This window comes from Solanum stenotomum, chromosome 5 (genome assembly GCF_019186545.1).
Source record: "Solanum stenotomum isolate F172 chromosome 5, ASM1918654v1, whole genome shotgun sequence".
NCBI lineage: Eukaryota > Viridiplantae > Streptophyta > Magnoliopsida > Solanales > Solanaceae > Solanum > Solanum stenotomum.
In genome coordinates this window covers 21334023-21354567 of record NC_064286.1, presented here as the reverse complement: position 1 = coordinate 21354567, position 20545 = coordinate 21334023, and the positions used below count along the sequence as shown (strand labels likewise).

The 20545-nt window shown below is 35.6% G+C and overlaps 1 protein-coding gene across 5 annotated transcripts; it reads right to left on the bottom strand.

The window, feature by feature from the left end:
- Window positions 1-4619: 4619 nt before the first annotated feature.
- LOC125864944 (regulator of nonsense transcripts UPF3-like) lies at window positions 4620-19940 on the bottom strand. 5 transcript variants are annotated; one of them, XM_049545080.1, is made up of 14 exons: window positions 19839-19940; window positions 19619-19756; window positions 19390-19496; window positions 19099-19194; window positions 18912-19010; window positions 18679-18758; window positions 17713-17823; window positions 17016-17160; window positions 12758-12831; window positions 11908-12340; window positions 10391-10489; window positions 10157-10266; window positions 10008-10060; window positions 4620-5275 (listed from the first exon to the last, which is right to left on the bottom strand). In XM_049545080.1, exons 2-13 carry the CDS (start codon window positions 19750-19752, stop codon window positions 10022-10024), a joined length of 1527 nt encoding a protein of 508 aa, XP_049401037.1. In that variant the 5' UTR covers window positions 19753-19756; window positions 19839-19940; the 3' UTR covers window positions 4620-5275; window positions 10008-10021. The 5 variants fall into 5 exon arrangements, with proteins under 5 accessions (XP_049401037.1, XP_049401040.1, XP_049401038.1 ...); XM_049545083.1 differs by lacking the exon at window positions 19839-19940 and having other exon boundaries at window positions 11908-12262; window positions 19619-19820; XM_049545081.1 differs by lacking the exon at window positions 19839-19940 and having other exon boundaries at window positions 4620-5207; window positions 19619-19815.
- Between the last annotated feature and the right edge of the window lie 605 nt (window positions 19941-20545).

The window sequence follows — 20545 nt, the reverse complement described above, 5'->3', positions numbered from 1 at the left end:
GACTTTCGTTCTTGAGTTAAGATGAGATTGATGAGTTTCTTGAGCAAATCATGTCGATTTTAGAGTTGTATTCGATGAGATTCTTGTGTACATAGGTTGAGTATCTTAATCTAAAGAGAAATTGAGAAAAAGAATCGAATCTAGGTGAATTACAGTTAGAAAATGAAGAAGGAAAAAGTCATACGAATGTGACACCTTGCTCCGTGTTGCGGACCTTCCCTCCCTATGCCTAGAATCTTTCTCCGCGTCGCGGAGAGGTCACGAACCGTTCTGCCTCAAAATTTAATTTGCAATCGAATTTTTAAATCCATCTCCGCGTCATGGACTTGTTTCCAGACAATGATTTCTTGATCGTTTCTTATGTTTAACAATCTAAAAAAACTCCTAAACATCACGATATATTTCCTATCACAAATCATAACCTTGAATTCATAATTCAAATTCAAGGTAGAGTTAAGAGTTAAGTCTTGAGAATTCTTTCGAACATTTTTGAGAAAGTCCTTTTGAGGAGTCTTCTACAGTTTCTAATAACTTGTTTCATGACTCAAGTTAGTGAGCACGAGAGTGAGGAAAATGTATTCATGAGTCTACACTATCACCGAGATCCTTCATATCATGAACAATAACTCTTGAATTCATAATTCACATTCAAGACAGAGTTTAAAGTAGAGTTCAAGAGAGCCTTTAAGTTCAATCGAGAATCCTTTGAGATCAACTATCAATTTTGAGGAAGTAAGTATGTTAATGAAAAGAGTCGTATACATGAGTTCCATATTGTTATGTAGACCCTCGAGTCGAGTTGTTTCGTGCTCATAATTCCGCATGAACCCTATGAGTTGAACATTCTTGTGATGAGTAGTATCCTGAAGTCCATGAGTTGAGTTGTTCATGCCCATAATTCCGCATGAACCCTCTGAGTTGAGCTATCTTGAAATAAGTAGTATCATTGAAGTTCTTGAGTTCCAAGTATTGAGTTCTATGTATGGTTATTGAAAACCTTTAATTGAGTCGTTCACGTCCATAATTCGGCATGAACCTTATTTTAAGAAGTCTTTTCACAAATTGTTTTAAAACTTGTTTTAAAGACTTGAGCACTGAATTGAGAAATAGTAGAGTTGAGTTCATTTTCTTTACAATGATTTATGGGAACTAAGTATTCCTAAGAGTGAATGTTTTTACATTTAAGATGAGAGGAAGCTGAGATTTCCAAAAGAGTTTTGAGCAGTTTGAGTACTACCTCTTTTAAGAAAAAAGATGAGTTTTGAGAAAGAGTTTCTAAAACATGATTAGTATGACAATCGAGTATGCCATCAATGCTTAAGCAGTGTGGTATCTAGATATACCATCAATGTTTATGCAGTATGACTTCCCGAGTCATCAATGATCATATTAAAATATGATTTTGATATGTTTTTTTGAAAGAGTTTTCAAGAGCAGTTACCTCTTTTAAGAGGGTAGTTTGAGCAATTATATCAAACCAGAGAAAGAGTTATGTTTTTAAACATATGAGCCGAGTATATTTTGGGAGTAGTATTGAGCACCGATATGGGGACGCGAGTTCATAATAACTCAAGTCTCCATAAACCATGTAGCCAACGTGGGTAGAAAAGTTCATACTTTTTAGATGATTCTTTAATGCATTTTAGCATAAACTAGTGGATCCACTTAGTTAAGGCGTTCTATATGACGGCAAAGTATAGGAAAGTTTTGGTAGCGTAGGCAAGACAATGTATCATCACTTAGGCCCATAGTGGTTGTTGTCGGTTAGAGAAACTCCCACAGAGTTATATTGTATTTTTATACACATATTGAGTATTATTGTATTTTTCAATACATTGAGTTGCTATCCACAATTTTACAACTTTTCATATATATTGCATCTTTTTACTATTGTTTTATCCTTGAGTTGAGTGTCTTGAGTTGATCGGTGCTTCATTGTGTCGAGTACCTTATTGTTGAGTTTCACTGAGTTGAGAATCTTATTACTGAGTTGAGTATCTTATCCTTGATTACTTTTGTACTAATTTAAGAATATAATTTATATAACTGAAGAGGTATAAGTTAAGAAGATGATTTTTCAAAAAAAAATAATTGAAAGAAATAAGAAAAAATATCAAAAAAAAAGAGAGAAAAATAAATATGAATGGAGGTCATAGAGAGGTGCTACATCACCAGAGAGAGAGAGAGAGAGAGAGAGAGAGATTTTCTTTGATGGATCTTCATAATTAATTGTAATTTGACGAATTATAGTAGCTAGTAATTGTGTTTTTAGTAGTTTTTAATTTTTAAAAATATGTGTTACGATTTTAGAATAATATATTATTTAGTTCATTATAAAAAGAGAAAATACATAAATCACTCTCATACTTAGCGGTCAAACTTACTTTAACACTTAAACATGAGTTTTTGGCCAAAAACATCTTTAAATTATACCCCAAACTTAAATTACATCCTTAAAATATCTTTTTTTTGGGGTAAAAAACATCCGTTAAGTATTTTAAAGTTAACAATTTCCATCCTTTTGTCAGATATCGTCAAAAAACTAAGGGATCCTACAAAAACATGAGCAATTCACGTGACTATCAACAAAAGTTTTCCTGCATACTTCCATTACCTACTATAAGATCCGGAAAAAAGATTATTAAAAATCTTAGACACCATTGCTTGTTGAAACAAAAAATGTTTGGAAGGTGTGAGGATACATGGTATGCTTTTTTTCTCATTTAGTAACAGAAAAAAGTTAGAGCTTAATTATCTTTACTATTTTCAAAGCTAAATTGTATTTAGATCAATAAATTGTTGGGCCAATCTGATATTGAAGTGATCAAAATATTAATTATGTCTCACATTTGAGTTTCATTCTACATTATTAGAAGCATAAGTCTCCAACAACGCCGCTTATAGCATAATAAATTGAGAAGAAACATATTTCAACTAATAATATCTTTAACATCAAATTACATGCAAATTAAATGAAAATATGTGTCAAATTAATTTTTTTTGCATAATGCTAAACTCAATTAACGAAAAAGTTCACGATAGTATTTTTGGCGTATCTAAGAATAATAATTATGAAGGGATGACTTGATTTTTGCGAGATCTGTTAGTTTTCTGATAAAGTCAAGTAGAAATATGTAGTTTAAATTTGGGATATAGTTAAGGATGATTTTGGCAAAAAAACTCCTTAAACTTTATGACATTTGTTTATCCGTGATCTTTATTTACTTTAGCCGTCCATTATACTATTTGGCTATTTATATCCTCATCGTCACAAGACTTGTTACATATACACCTAATTGAATGAAAACCCCCAAATCCAAGAAGAAAGATACTCGATTTTGAAAGAAAAAGATTCAACTCATCTAAACCCATCCAACCAAACTAAACTAAAAATTTGTCATTAATAGTTAATTCTCATACCTCATATTCATCAAAGGTAAAGATTCGTTTAACACTGGAACAGAAAATTTGGAAGTTTTGATCAATTTTCTGAAAAATTGCCTCCTCGAAAGAGAAAATCAGAAAAAAATTGATACTTAGATTAGAGACTCATTTAGCAAGAAAATAATTGGGTTGGGTAATTTTTTTTGTTACTCCTAAAAAGGCCTATGAGGTTTATCTAAGAAACTTGTGTTTGAGGAAATGTTGAAGAAGGCTAAAAAGCACAAGTGAATGACCCTTATTCCTCGTCTTCGAACCTGAACATTGCATCATCTCCAGGACAAAGTCACTAAGAAATCGTTTGTGAGGGTGTAAATTATCAACATAAACCTCATCTTCTAGGTTTCTATCCCTCTTGGATAATTAAGTTATACTTTAACTTGGATATCATCATTGTTGGAGGTTGATCACTATATCTCTACAAATAAATCCTTCTAGAGCTTAAAGTGAAACTTGAGACAAGCCCTTGCTAATTTTCCTTCTTCAGGGTATGTATGTATTCAAAATATAATGGAGCTTCCAAACTTTGTCAACAAGTTTTTTGTCTTGTATAAGAGTGGGTTAGCCCTTACTTCCCAAGTAGTACGAGCCAAAGGGGCAGCCCAAAGGAAGAAGAAGTCATTAATAACTAAAATGGAAGGAAGAAGATGTATGGCTGAATGGAATTAGGCAAATTTTCTTATTAATAAGATGGCCGAGTGGCCTTTTCCATAATTATACATCTCTTTTCGTTCAATTCACTTTTTTGCTAGGTGATGACACCAAATGTTGTGTAGCGTGTACAATAGATGACCACTTCTCAGAATCTTAATTTCCAACTTAGACCTCATAATCTAAATTTAGGTATCCATCCTCGTTAGAAGCTCCTTCAAAGTCAGGTTTGTTGATGGCAACATTAGCTCTCAAAAACAAGATTGCGTAGGAGTCACCTGTCATAAATTTGTTCTTCTTGGTATGTGCATATGCCTATTGACAATAGAATTCCTTTCCAAACTCATCCGTCAATTTCGCGCACTCGTTCAAAACATGGAAGTAAATTTCATGCTTTTTTGGGCGGCTAACTGCCAATTAAATTGAACAGGCCAAATCACATGATCTGTTGTGATCCTTCCGTCAAATTTTACCAGTCAAAATATCATAAACAAAGAAGTGGATTGAACAAAAGCATATTTAACGTCCGACCTACAGATAGAAAAACTGCTTAATATATAAACTGAACATATGCTTTGGCCAGCTGATGGATCAACAACAAAATGCTCTTTCATTTACCAATACGCCCCAACTACACACGAATAATGGGAATCCAACTTTTCAATGCTTCAGTGCATGGATCTGCTTAGATAACACTAACTCAAACAAGCTTCCAATTTACAACCAGTCAAGCCTAGAAATAACATGGCTTATAGACATGAATAAGTAGTGTGGGCACTTAACATGATCATACATTTGTATTTACAGTTCAACAAAAGTTAAGTTCCCATGTAAGAAACTATATTTTCTCGATTATCAGCCGAGTCAAAGGCAGGAATGAGGATATCCACAGCTCTGATGGTGAAATGATGGCATCACAAGGAACACCAGCTGAAAATCGTGCTGATGTCATTAATGACTTCCTTCCCCCTCGCTCCTATTCCAGGCAATCTTTGATTCAATACGGTCAAAGATTAGTTCAAAGGTGAACAACAGTACCTGTAGCACCCTGGTGTATTGAAGTTCCATTTGAGTTTTTTGAACCCACATCTTTGCTCCAGCAACCTTGCTTACACCTGTTCTGTCAAGCAAAGAGAGTTGCCACTATCTGTATACTTGATATGGTAAACAACCAAGCATTTCACTGTAGAAAAACAAGATAATACTATTGAAGAACATCACAAAATGGCTCACTTCTCAACCATAATACAATACATTTAAGTTCTTGAGAGTTCATTTTTAAGTAGAAACACTAGATAATACTATTGAAGACTTCAAAACAAGCAACTTTTCAATCAAACATATTTTTAGTTCATTTTAAAGCAAGTGCAGAAGTCTCTCTCTCCAACTGGGACCTGCCCCTGCAGTTTTTTTTTCCCTTTGGGAGGGAGGGAAGGGTGTTGCCTAGGTAACCTTTCCAAGAGTTTGGTACCTAAATCAAACAAGTGGCATGGTAAACCATAAATGAGAAAGAAAAGGACACAACCCATAAGTGGCCAGAATCAACAACCTAAGTATGAAGATCACCCACCTTCAATATGCAGATGACACCTTAATTTTTTGTGATGCAGAAGAAGAACAGCAGAAGTATTTAAGAGCGATTCTAATCCTGTTTGAAGCCATTTCAGGTCTTTCACATTAATTGGAGAAAGAATTACATATACCCCATAAATCATGTGCCTAATATGGAGCAACTAGCCATGATACTGGGAGGTGAAGTGGGAAGGCTCCCCACTATCTACTTGGGTGTGCCCCTGGGAGCAAAGTCAAAATCCAAAGGGATATGGGACTCTGGACTGTTAAAGTGTGAGAAAAAATTTGACCACGTGGAAGTCTCAGTATTTATCTTTGGGGATACACTACCAATGCTATCACTCTTCCCAATTCCTTCAGGTGTTGTTCAAAGACTAGACAAGATCTGAAGGTCCTTCTTATGGCAAGGAAACAAGGAAAAAAGAGCTTTCCACCTAGTCAAATGGAAGGGGATTATAAGGAGTAAGAAACAAGGTGGGCTTGGCATCAGGAATCTGAAACACCACCCGTCCAAAGTTTTGAAGATCAAATGGCTATGGAGATATGCACAAGAACCTCAAACCCTATAGGGCACTGTCATAAAAAGTAAGTATGGGGAAGAAGATTGTTGGGTATCCAAGGAGGTCACCACTCCATATGGAGTCAGTTTGTGGAGATCCATCAGGGCCTTCTGGCCTTTTCTTAAAAAACACTCAATGATCAGAGTGCACAATGGAGTCAGGACCAGATTCTGGAAAGATAAATGGGTAGGGACAAGGTCATTGCAAGAACTGTTCCCGGATCTTTTTGACCTTGCCCAAGATCAACACAATACAGTAGCTGAGATGTGGACTCAACAAGGATGGGACATGAGATTCAGAAGAGGGATGAATGATTGGGAGATCCCAAGAGTGGTTGAACTATTCAAACAACTAGAGAGCTTTCAAGGGATGCAAGAAGGTGTAGATTCTTTGTGGTGGAATGGACACCCTAAAGGACTTTATAAAGTCAGCTCAGGGTATAAGTTGTTGCATCAGGTAGAACCAATGAATACTTTTTGGCCTTGGAAACAGATCTGGAAGAACAGGATTTCGTATAAGGTTGCATGTTTTACTTGGCTTCTAACTAAAGAAAGTGTTCTGACTCGTGAGAATTTGATTAGGAGGAAGATATCACTATGCTCAAGATGTTTCTTATGTGAAAAGGCAGTTGAGACGGTAAATCAATTGTTCCTACACAGTAGTATCACAGATCAACTATGGAAGATTTTCATCAATCTTAGGGGCATAGCATGGGCAATGCCAAGCAATATTGTTGACACTCTTTAGCTGGGAGGTAGCTGGAACTGGAGCCAGTAACAGAGAGAGATGGAGGATCACCCCTTCATGTATATGGTGGACAATTTGGAAAGAAAGAAATGATAGATGCTTTGAAGATAGGTGCAATTCAGTACAAAAGATTAAGCTAAATTGTAGCTTGTTATTTTGTTTTTGGTGTACTAAATTGTACTCTAGGTATACAGAATCAATCCTAGATGTGCTAGACACCATTTAGGTTTGATTTACTTTTGGCATACTCTGTATCTAATCTCACTCCTGTAAATATGGTTTTTCAGTACTAGCTTGAATACAAAATGTTACCTGATTCAAAAAAAAATAGGACACAACCACCGAGGTATAGGAAGACGGAGAATCAATATGTGAAGAAAGTATACAACATACCGATACTGATATTTGTGGGGACTTTTGGATTAAACAAGATAAGAAACACGTAACTTCTCAAACAAGAGCATATTAGAATCATATTTGATATTTTTTTTTAAAAAAAGTGATCCTAGTCTAGAAATGCAAGATTTCTTTTTAGCCATCAGAGAAATGCATAACCGTCAAAGGTCAATGAGAAAGCATGAAGTAAACACTAATCAGTTATTAAAACCCATCTGTTTGTTGCTTAAGCAACAGAGAGATACAAAGTGAGGTGTCAACGCCTCATGGCAAAAGCGAATTCACTAAAATTTATGAAGCACACACTACAGACAGTGAGGCACAAAGTAATATGAAGAATACGATACAGAATAAATATCTTTTAACATAACAATACTGATATTTTCGTGACAATTGGATTAAACAGGAAAAGAAACACTCAACTCTCAAACAAGGGCGATCTTAGAATTATCTTTGATAAAACCCACTAATGATCCTACCGGGAAATGCAAAATTTCTTTTTAGCCATAAGGAAAATGCATAACCGCCAAGAGTCGATGAGAAGGCATGAAATATACAGTACTGTTAAAAACCTTCCCTTTGTTGCTTAAAGCAATGGAGAGATCCGAATAGAGGGGTTATCGCTTCATGGGAGATGCGATGTGCATAACTTTATGAAGCACGCACTACAGACAGTGAGGTGCAAAGTAATCCCTACCAGAAGCACTCGCTTCTTTGAATTCAGTTTAAGGATTAAAAAAATTACAGATTTATTGTTTAAGTACTAGGACTCCGCTCCACATAAACTTCACCATTCTCTTTGATTGAACTCCTCAATTATGCAAAGCCTCTTCTTCTACTACTTGTTTATCTGTTTCTTTTGTTTCTTCTTCGTTCTTATTGTTCTTCAGACAATGTCTCGTCTTCTGTTACTTCTAGTGTAGGGCAGTGTTGTCAAAGGTGTGCTTAAGCCCTGAAGTGAGGCTCACAACGTGTTGAGTGTTTCGCCTCACTTAATGCGCACTTCAATGTCCTCATCAAGGTTCTAAGGCATACTTTTTGTTGCCAATGAGCCTCTTCTGAAGAGGCAAGGCTAAACAATTGATAATTTACTATATCATCATATTTTTTCAATTTATTTGTTCGTATATTTATAATTATTAATCTTGGACCAAGCATATATATTTGAAATTTTTTCTACCTTTTCGCCTTTTTTTCTTAAAGCACATGCTTTATTTGCGCTTAAAGCCCCAATGGACTTCAGAGTTTTTTTTTTTTTTTTTTTTTGCGCTTAAAGCCCCAATGGACTTCGGTATATATGGAGCCATCTTCTTATACTTCTATATTTGGGTTTCTCTTTTGTTTTTCCCTTCTACTCTCTTAGTATTAATTAAATGTTTTTTACCTTTGCAATATCCGGTTGGTAAAAAAAAATTAGAAAATATTCTCTAGGGGCATTCCACATTGATTGTGTCTTCCCTACCTTCCACAACACACCTCATCTAGTCATCTTCACCCCTACCCCAGCCCCAACCCCAACCCCCATAGTATTTGTCTAGATTATATACAAATACTTTTAGGATAACATATTTTGCTTATGTATTTTCCTTCATACTGAACACATTCTAAAGCAATTATATATGAAACTGAATACTACAAATATTAAAATTAATTCTTTTATGATCCTTGGTTACAAACTGAAAATTTTCAATCTGCTATTGAAGCGATCTTTCACTGTTCTCGTTGAAATTTTATTCTAACAATGTTTACTTTGAATTATGGTATTAATATAGTCATATTATTATATTTTGGGTGCTTGAAATTACTGATTTTAATTTCAATTTAATTGTTCAATTACTATTGTCGTTATTATACATTGGGTGGTTGAAATCATTAATTTTAATTGCAATTTAATGTTTTAGGCACTATAGTCACATATATAAACTTACATTATAGTTTAGGTGAACTGTGCAATTCATCTGTGAGCTTCGCCGCTTCTCAGTTAAATCGCCACTGGCATCATTGTTTTTCACACTTTTTGCCTTTAAACTTGGTGGCAGGTATATTTATTCCAGTTAAACCAACGACCAAAATATCTACAGAAGTACAACAGAACCCAAACATAACAGGAAAAAGTGTCGGGACCTTCAACTCTGACAACATATGATAAAAGAAGAATGGGCCACTAAATTCCATTTCCCTAAGCTGCTTTAGACGAAACCTAAAACTGCAACACAGCTCAGGGTACATGCATCACTCCTCACCCCATCTTTAAAAACTACTTCAAACTTCCAAATTTTAGCAGCTCTAGATTCCAAACAACTTGGTGAAGCAATTTGAGCAAGAAGATGAAGACATACCATTGCTTATCATTGAACACATACTGCTTGTTTGTTTGTTCCAACAAAATAAAATGGCATGCTTTACCTAGTAGACTGCACTTACCCCAAAGAGATGGTCCCACCATGAAATTGAAAAGACGCAAATAATCATAATAGTATATCCCTCTGCTAACCTTATATTTCAAGGCATCAGCTATTTCAGATGTGTAGCGGTTGATGCCATACATTCACAATCCATTTACCCAACATGTATGTCTATGGAAGAAAAAAGTTGAAGTAGAATGAAATTAGACACCACATGGACCTTATTGAAACTTACCATTAAATAACAAACTAAGAACCAGAACTTGACTTTTGAACCCACACTTGTTTCTGCATTAATATCATAGTCCATGCAAGCACATTAGTAAATGTACAAGGGAAAATCAGAGATCAAAGTACAAATAAGAATTTAAAAAGAAAACACACCTCAAGAGAACTGTAAGCAGAAGTGCCTCCCCTTTTCACGGGTTTTCCTTCCCCAATAGAAGTGCCAGCCACATCCCTCAAACCACGACGACCACCATGTTTATAGTTACCTTAATTTATCAGAAAATTTTGAAGTAACCACAGAAGAGCCAATAACTAAGAGGCAAGACAAACTTAAGCACAATTTCATGTAGAACTCAGCACAATCATCTCATGGCCCAAAACAAAACTAACCATTATCCGCAGAAGAGTGAGAATTACGCCCACTTCCAATTGGTCTGAACTCACTACCGCGTGCAATTGGTAGATCATTTTTCAATTCTCCTTGGCCCCCTAAAGAAGCAGAAAATAAGAGTATGATTGCAGGAGGAAAACACTGAACCAAAGGCAATCTTTCATACAATTAACATGTAGCAGAATACGAGGTAAGACAATGATGCATACACTCATTTGAAATCATAGAAGACTTGGAAGAGGCAGAAAAATAATAAGCATATGGGCCAATTTGGACGAGCACTTTTTAATTGGATTTGGATATAATTTGGTGTAGTTACACCGTTTGACCTGTTTGTTTGGCCAAGTAATTTACTTGATCAGAGCATGAAATTGAGTGTAATTGAGGGGAAGTAAATAGTCCCTCCAATTGCCTCCAAGGCCTAGCTCGAGTGGCAAAAGGTGGGGGATTTGTGGCTTAGGTCGCAGGTTCAAGCCCCACACCATGCAAAGCGAAGCCCGGTATTTAAGTGGAGAAGGGTAGAGGGGGGCCCCATTATCCACCGAGTTTAGAAGGCTGTGATTGGTCCAAAGGACGGGTCACAGACGGATTTCTCGGTTATCAAAAAAAAAATACTCTCTCCAATTCTCAAGGGGAAGATGAGCATTTGTGGTAATTACACCATGTACGTACCAAATGACTTCCAAAATTCTTTTATTTTTTATTTTTTCAAAATATTATTCTATTTTCTATTTTCAAAAATATTATTCTATTTTCAAAGGAAGACTCTTTATCTTCCATTTCTTCCTCTCATATTCTATTACAACGTGAAACCACTTGTTTTGCTCCATTACAGATGTTAATACTATATATCTCCTTATATTTTCCTTTTCTTCTTTTTATATTTTTTTTCTTGCATATCCAATATCAGTACACTAGTACTAGCAGTACTTTGTAAGTTGATGTCTTACTGATGTAATGAACTTAATGACTTGCTATATTGTTATTATTTTATGAGTTCATATATACTTTATTTTAAAAAGATGTTTTTAAAATAAATTTTATGGTCCATGGACCATTTTATTAATTATTTGCAAAAGGGTTCCTATATTTTAAATCTATTATTTCTTTCCTTTTTTATCTTCATTGAACTAATAATTTTATCAGATTAATTTTGATTGATGATATTGATACATTGGAGATAATGTGACGCTTTAGCTTTACAATAATGAGTTTTATATAATTTTATTGTAGATAGATTGATAAGTAGCGTTTGTATTTTGTTCAATAGGTAGTTTTAACTCTTATTTTCTATTCATTATAGAAAAGTACTATCTAAACTCATATCTATACTTTTCTTTTAAATTAAAAAAGTACAGCAAATCATACTTTTTTTTTTATTGGAATTTTTAAATTAATTCAAGTTAAAATTTCCAGGACTATCCATGTTTGTCCAGTATACCAAACAATCCCTAAGAGGAAGATTTTGAGAATATACATCAAGAGAGATAGTTGTTAGTAATACGAGTGAACAAACCTTCAACAAACTCCCGCACTTGGGAAGATTGAGGAATACCAGATGATAAAGATCCATTACTGGCTTGTGAACTATCAGCACGACGAAGAGGAGCCCAAACACCACGATCAGGCCGATCTCTATTCCTAGAACGTCTTTCTTGTTTCTCAATGTGGAGAACATGCTTTTCATTTCCAACAACCTTATCCTCATTAGCTCCACTTGTATCCTTCTGAAACAACTGCATACTTGGTGGCCGAGGAGGTCTCATGTCCTTATCCTGTATTTGATCTGATTGAAATGCTGACTGATTCTGTCGAGCATCCTTTAGAAGAATACTTCTGATGATTCTGCCACTTGCCTCTTGGCGCTGGTTCTGTTTCAGAGCAGATAAACTAGGTGAATTCTTGAGAGCAGATGACACATTCTGTTGAGCTAGTGAACCACCAGAAACCTACACAGTTAAGAGAAACAAGAGTAGGTCCAAGATGCAGACATACAAACTAAAAAAATTAACCTGAGATGACATTGATGTGTTAAGATCATATGATCATAGCAAGTCTGAAAATTGTTGGTAGTAACAAATAGAGCATCGACACAGCAGATGACTTTAATCATTCAAACTAAATGGTATTGGTCTAAAATCTTCTTCACATGCTCTAATATCTCTTGCGTCTCCGTTCGCTTTACCAATAAAATGGTTACCATTAGCACATGCTATCATATTCCTTGGGACAGTGATAAAAAGAGTGTCAATGCCCTTCAGTGCTTACATCTCTTTACACCCCCACCCCCTCTCTTTCCAAGGCCCCGATTAAAGACAGTCAAGAAGAAAAGGCTCCTCCTTCTGCCACTAAAGATGTAAACTTACATTAGGACCTTCTTTTTCCTTCCCCTTCAAGAGCAGGATTTTCTTCTTCCCACTATCAGCAGTTACTGAACGACCTGAAATAGATTAGAAAGCATTATAGATACTTTAAACAAAATGCTTGTATAAGTAAAAATGACAGGAATGGTAAAACGGACAGCACATTCTGATTATCTTCGCCATTAAATGGTGAAAGCACAGCGCCTTGTGCAAGTAAAATATCTCTACACAAATCATATATATTATAGTTCAACCAAACTTAGCATTCTAACCTCCAACCAAGAGTATTGGCATCCAAGATACCACACTGGCTTATAAGATAGAAGTAACCTGACAGGCAGGTCCAATTAGTAACTATATCAAGCTATCCTTTCTCTTCTCCACTTAGACTTGGGCCACCCACTTCTGTAGATCCATTATAAAATTGAATAAAAATATTATTTTGATCAGAACATTGAAGATTATTAACTGATCTCCTTTTTGAATGAAAAATCCAAACAGCAGCTGCCTATGACCCCAGAATTTATATGCAACTCCTTTTCATACAACAGAAAAAATACCCTTCCCCTAAAATACTTCCACATTGGCCCTGCAGCATTAGAGATGGCAGCACAAAGATCCCTTTTTGGGTTCAGGAAAGTGGCTAATATCTGTCCATGTTTTAAGACAATAAAACTTCTAGATGCAAAGAAATAGTCAAATGCATTAAGGATTCCGGTTCTACGTCCAAATGATATCTAAGCTTGGAAACAATATCATACTGTGAATAACAATATCCATGAAAGATGCTAGCATGGAGTACTTTGACTTAAGGGATTTGCTTCATCATTAGCCAAAGAAGAGAGACAAGGGGGAAGCTTAGCGCGCCTTTGACAACACAGCACTGGGTATGTTGGTGGTGGTGGTGTAAAGTGGAGAAGCCTGTATTGGGAGCTGGCTATATTTTTGGAGGCTTAATGTGATGATCACAACACCTGTGTGAATATCATATCATCTTGCAGTATTCATGAACACTTTAGCATTGCCACTATGCCAGACATTAATCTGGAATCAGCAAAAAGGAGTACATGGATGGAATATTTCTTTTAGAAGGCTACTGCATGACTGGGAGCTGGAAAGAGTTGTCAAATTTTTCAAGACCTTGGAATCATTCCAAGGGTTCAAAGATACTGAAGATTCACTTATATGAAATCCCAACAGTAAAGGAACTTATTCTGTAAGCTCAGCTTATAACATTCTGATTAGGCACAGACAGTCAACTAATCAGCGGCCATGGAGATCCATTTGGAAGATGAAGGCTCCTTTTAAGGTGGTATGCTTTCTTGGCTAGTAGCAAGAAATACTTGCCTCATACAGGATAAACTTCAAAGAAAGGGATTCCAACTGTGTTCTAGATGCTTTTTGTGTGGAGCTGCTAGGGAAAATAATAGTCACCTATTCATTCATTGTCCTATTACTTGACAATTATGGCTACTATTCTTGAACATGGTAGAAATCAGATGGTCAATGCCAGTAACAAGTGTTGATTTACTGAACTGTTGGAACCAGAATGACGGAGCAGTTAGTCAGAAAAATTGGTGAAAACTTGTCCCTGCTTGCATATGGTGGACCATTTGGAAGGAGAGGAACTATAGAGCTTTTGAAGACAAATACAAATTTGTGGAGAAAATCAATATGAATTGTTTATTTTTGCTTTATTTTTGGTGTAAAGAAAGCTATGCTGAGGCTGAATCACTCGTTGATATGATAAGATCCTTGTGAAGTAGTAGCCTAAGCTTGGTAGGGATTTTGTGAAGTCTTTTTGCAAGGTTAAGGTGCAACTTTAATATATATATATATATTCGTTACCGGTTCCAAAAAAAATGTTATCAAAAATCACTCTAAATGATTGGGAGGTTGGAAGAGTAGCAGACCTACTGCGTGCTTTAAACTTGTTTCCAGGCACTGTCACATAGCCGGACAAACCAGTTTGGAGACTGCATAGCAGAGGGGTTTTTACAGTTAAATCATGCTATTGGGAGAGGAATACCAATCATCTCCTGACAACAGTTTGGCCTTGGAAATTAATCTGGAAAATTAAGGTTCCTTTAAAAGTTGCATGTTTCACTTGGTTGGTAATTAGAAGAGCTTGTCTCACCCATGAAGTGCTACAAAGAAGAGGTATACAGATCTGCTCAAAGTGCTACATGTGCGGACAGAAGGCTGAAGTAAATGGTCATTTGTTTCTGCATTGCAAGATAGCTACAGATCTGTGGAACATGTTCGTTTGTATACTCAGGGTTAACTGGACAATGCCCAGAACCACTTTTGAGGTCCTAACACACTGGCAAGGAATTGGAAAGAGAGGATCAAAAGAAGACTGGTGGAAAAATATCCCTGCTTGCATATGGTGGACACTATGGAAGGAAAGAAATGGGAGATGTTTTGAAGGAAAGGTTAGCAGCCCAGAGGAGATCAAGATGAAATGCCTTAGTCTTTTGTATTTTTGGTGTAAGCAAAATTTAGTGGGGGAAGTAGATAGCCTTGTGGAGTTTAAAAGCCAATTGTAAAGTTAGTTTTGTCTTTTTGGATTTGAGTATGATGGCACCCCCTGGGGGTTTGTAAATCCCACCTCATCGATTTTGATGAGGTCTTTGGTGTGAATACAAAGTTACCTATTTCAAAAAAATCCAATTGGAACACTCTCTGTTTATCCGGAAAACCAAACTCACAGAATTTAGCTACCCAATCAAAAGCCAAGTCCAACAGACTCAAATAACTTGCAACGTGTCTACTCATTTTGCATATAATATATCCTCACTCAAGGCCAAGATCAGCTAGCGAGCACACAGAGAAATGCATTTTGGTTTAGTTTGAGTATCCAACAAACAGATCTCAAACAAATAATATTAAAAAACCCAAATCCAGTTTTTGCTAGACTCTCGAAAATACTGTAAGGATTGGTATTTTGTACTACGGTACAACAACAGCACTTAAAAGATCAGGTTTCGTACAAAGTACAACAATTCAATAAAGAGCTAAAATCCAAATTCCAAGCACTAAGATAACCAATCGCCATAGCACAAATATTTGTGATATGGCAGGTTATGTATAATATTTCCCTACTCTCTAGCGTTCATTTGGTATTAACATTGTAGATTAGTGACTTGCATAAGGGTGGAGCCTTCCTCTGAACATCAAGGAGGAAAGATTAGGTTGATCCTAACCTTTATTATAATATAAATTACTTCTGGGCAGTACCTCTCAACAAGATTGACAGATGGCACAAAAGAGAGGGCTAACCAGGTACATAAGTAATAGGTCTACCAATGCACAGAATTATTCTCCTGTCCATTTATGTTTTGGTCCATGAACCTTTATACATATTGATGCTAGCTTCTTTCAACATATTTGTTTAACTGAGCAAAAAAGAACATAGAAAAAGAGATATATGATTGTCATAGTTCCTTGGGCTTGCTACTGCATAAAATATAATTCAAGAAAAACAAATGTCTCAGCCTGTCAGCCACAAGTTAGTGCAGCTTATTTTCCTACAAATAAAACTCAGACAGAAATAAAAAGCTTGGAGGGAGGCTGTTAGAATATGAATAGGTACAGGAATAGTATATAGAATCTTACTTAGAGTAGGAATGGGAATAGTATATCAAATCCTATTTGAAAAAGGATTATAATGTAGTGTCCTAGTTGGAAAAGAAGTCTAATGTAGTGTCTACGAATATGGTCTCAATGTAATAATGTAGAGACACAACTCAATAATATTCTTCTCCTATATTTCTCATAGAGGTCTAGACAGAGAAATGTTCCCTCCTTTTCCACCCCACCCCTGCTTTTACATAGTGCCTCCTAGATCCTCCTCAGGTTTTTGTTAAGTTTCCAACATCCAGATTCTTCACTCGCAAAGCTATGATATTGATCTAACTGATTTTAGCAAATAGAAAATGTACCAGCAGTATAGTTCTTTACCTTTAATCTAAATCTCCATAAAACATGACGAGTCAACTTGTCACTTACACTTGTTATCCCTCCCAAATGCATTAACATACGCAGACATTAAAATCACAAGATCGAAATGTCTTGAGTATTTAAGATTAAACATACTATCATCCCAATTGAACGCCCCTAAAAGATCTTTTAAATTTTGACTGTTACACTTTCCTCAAACTCACACACCCACCCACTCAAAACCCCCATTACACACAAAAAAAAAGAGATGCATATCAACTGCAGTATGTAGCAAACCTGTAAGAAACATAAGACATACCAATTTCCCCTTCCACTACATCAATCCCAGATCCAGGAGCAGAAGTAGCAGACTTGACAGAGAGCTGCTGATCACCACGTTTTGGCACTAGAATATAGGATTTGTCCTTACTGTTGCCAGCCTTAGAACTGTCCCGTTGAACATACTGTGAAATAAGGTGTTTTGTAAGTAATACAAGACATGAGATACTAACTACATGAAAATAAATAGAAAAATTCCCAACAAGCAGCAGTTTTATTGTTTAAATCCTACATGAAAAGATAAAAAAACAAACATATGCATCTAGATGTGCGCGCATGTGTGAGTTTTATGACCAAACTAAAAATATTTGGTGTAAAATTTGAAAAGGCAACATGCTTCCCTGCAATTATAGAGAAAATGGAAACTAGTAACAAAAAGCTCAATTATAAGGCAAAGCTGAAAAGGACAAAAGTAAAGTAAGAGTGGTGAAGGCCCGACATCATCTTCATCTACAAGGAGGCATATAGATCAATCCAGGCCAGGAATTACAATGAGAGACAATTGAAAGCAGTTCAAGAGTAGAGAATATTACACTCACAGAAAGCCTTAATATTCCCTGAACTTGAAACGGAAAATTTGTAATGTATAAAAAGTTGTATAGAGAGTTGTGGTGTAAAAAGACATGGACTAATCCCAGCAGTTCATGACAACAAAGTTTGGGATGAAAAGCATGTACCATGGTTGTAGAAGTTCTCTTTTCAGAGCCTCGTCTAGATGCAGTTGAGCTAGGACTTCTTGAGCTTGTGCCACCAACACTTTTACTTGATTTTCCATTAGAGATAGACCTCTGTCAAAAACCAAGGCCAATAAACTTGGTGTCATTTATTACACTTAAGGGAAAATGCTCAAAAGAAATATACCATAATTCATTTAACAAGACAAAAGGGACAAGATCTAAAGAGAAGTAGTAGAGAATGCAATGGAATCTTCTACATAGAAACAAAGTAAACAAAGGAAAACCAACAAAGGAACTTCCAGAAGAGAAAGACTGAATATAGTCCGCAAATCAGCTTTTGAAGAACATAACACAATCTTTACCACAAGATGTTATTCGACTATATCTAGTTCTTCCCACTATTTTTTTTCTCCGTATATTATCAATTACCATCTGCAATTGTAAATAATTAACACTCAAAACTTCAATTCCTTATATAAAAGAATTCATTACTGAAAAATCCAGATTAACAGGGACATTTTATTTAGTACTAAGCAAGATTAGAAGCTCATTCCGGTAAAATCTACACAATCAACAAACTTATTTTACCAACAGGTAGCTCAAAGAGGAATATTTACAGATTCTTCTATTCTTTGAGGATACATTTCAGAACCAGAAACAATAAGATAAAAAGAAAAATAGGAGGTTCCATTATAACAATCCGATTTAGACCAAATTATGAAACTTTTTCTCTGTTGCTCACGTACCCGAGTAAGTCACTGAAGGTAACACAAAATTGATGTGCAAGACCTAATACTTTCCCGTTTCTCTTTTTAACACAGCAAATGGCAGAAGCATCCAACATATAAATCACAGACAAATACAAATAGAAAGCTGCACACTACAAAAACATGCAGCAACTAGTTCTTTAATAGTAAAGTTTGAGAATCCCAAGATTCTGAATTTCAAAACAGGAAAGTTTCCCACCCGAGCTCCACTCTTCACAGCTCTTTTCTGACGTACATAATCCATTAATGGAGTAACTATAGGAGCATCCTTTGCTGAGCCTGAAATACAGAAATAAGTAGAACTTCAGTTTCTAGAGAACATGATGCACTCCACCTTCATGTTTTACTCTCCAACTCTCATTTTGATATATCAGATCTCCATTTGATGCTCAAGGACAGTAGGGAAAATGTTCTAAACATGCTCTGACTAACCAGCTCGTTCAGCTTCCTTTCTCTCCAATTGTATCTCAGCACTCGGAAGATTCTCAACAGGCTTTGCAAGAAATTCAAGGAACTCCATATATGCAGGATCTACAAGTGCATCAACAAAATTAATGTAGCAGCAGGCAAGATGGACATAGCATGTATGTCACATGCAATCAGTTCATCATTTTAATACCTTTCAATATGGTCCCTTCACGGGCATCCTTCTTGAGCCAGTGCTTTGGGACACGCTGGGAAGGAGCATACTCGACAATGGTTTTGAACTGAGTGCCTAGTATAGACATTCCGGGAAGATGAGTATAATAATTTGCCAATCATATTAGATCACTGAGCAAGATAAATCTAGTAGGAACCAGATAAGAAATAAGGCAACATCTAATAGTGTGGTGACAACCAAAGTTTTTCAAGTTTCATCTGGATGGAAGGAATGCCCAATTAATCTGGTGTAACTGCGCTTGAGCTTTACCTTTCTCATTCACAAACATGTGCCCATCAAAGAACTCAGCAAACTCAGTAACATCTTCCATATTCCGAAAGTCAATATAGGCTTTTGAATAGCTTTGATGCTTCAGGCTGCAGAAGAAATTTGGGCATAAATGTTGTCAACAATTGAGGAAGAGTGGAAACCTAACATATTTGCAGATTATGAGTGATAATATTGCAGCCTGTTATTTGCTATTAATGGAAACCCTAACCTGGTCTTGGCTGGGCGAAAAGTGAACCAATTGTATCGACCAGCAAAGCGAGAATCAACATGCTCCAGAAGCATAGACTGAGAAAGTGTCGGCGGCAAGTGTCGTAGAACGACTTTGGTTCGCCGATTCTTCATAGCAAAATATCCAAATCTAAACTAATCTACTCTACTCAAAGATTATCTGAAAATTTTCCGACAAATCACATCTTTTCCCTATAGCAGTGATGGAATTCTAGAGCCCTAATACGAAAATGTTCATGCATAACAAATTCTTTCTCAGAGATAGAAAGAGGCGTGAAATTTACCAGCTTGACGAAAGAGGATTTTCCCAAGGAATTTTATTCTTTATATTTGTACACTATACATGTAATAACTCTAGTTATTACATGTAAAGTGTAATAACTAGAAAGGAAAATATCATCCTTAAACTATATTCTAAAAATACATTACATCCTTAAAATATCATTTTTTAAGCAAAAGAAAAAAATATTATCTAAATATTTAAAAGTTAACAATTTTTATTCTTTTGTTAGAATTTGTAGAAAACTAATACATACCACAAAAAATAAGTCGCCTCTTCGTATTTATTATTTTTAGATGCATCAAAAATGTTATATAAACTTTTCGGCAATTGAGTTTTTTATTAGGCAAAATTATTTAATTTGGTAGTTTTTTTTTTTTTTACATGTAATTTAATATTAAAAACTATCAATTGAAATATGTTTCTTCTCAATTGAATTTGCTAGAGGGGTGTTTGTTGGATACTTTCATTTTTAATAATGGAGAATAAAATTCGAATGCGAGACATAGTCAGAATTTTGATCACATCAATATCATATTGCCTCAAAAATTTATTGATCTAACTACAATTTGACTTTGAAAATGTGGAAATAATTAAGCTCCAACTTCTTTCCATTGGTAAATAAGA

Coding starts and splice junctions, on each gene's coding strand:
- LOC125864944 (XM_049545080.1), bottom strand. CDS start 19,752: ATGAAGAATCGGCGAACCAAAGTCGTTCTACGACACTTGCCGCCGACA. Junction 19,195..19,389: donor CATGTTTGTGAATGAGAAAG/GTAAAGCTCAAG, acceptor TGTCTATACTAG/GCACTCAGTTCAAAACCATT. Junction 17,824..18,678: donor CTGTGAAGAGTGGAGCTCGG/GTGGGAAACTTT, acceptor GGTTTTTGACAG/AGGTCTATCTCTAATGGAAA.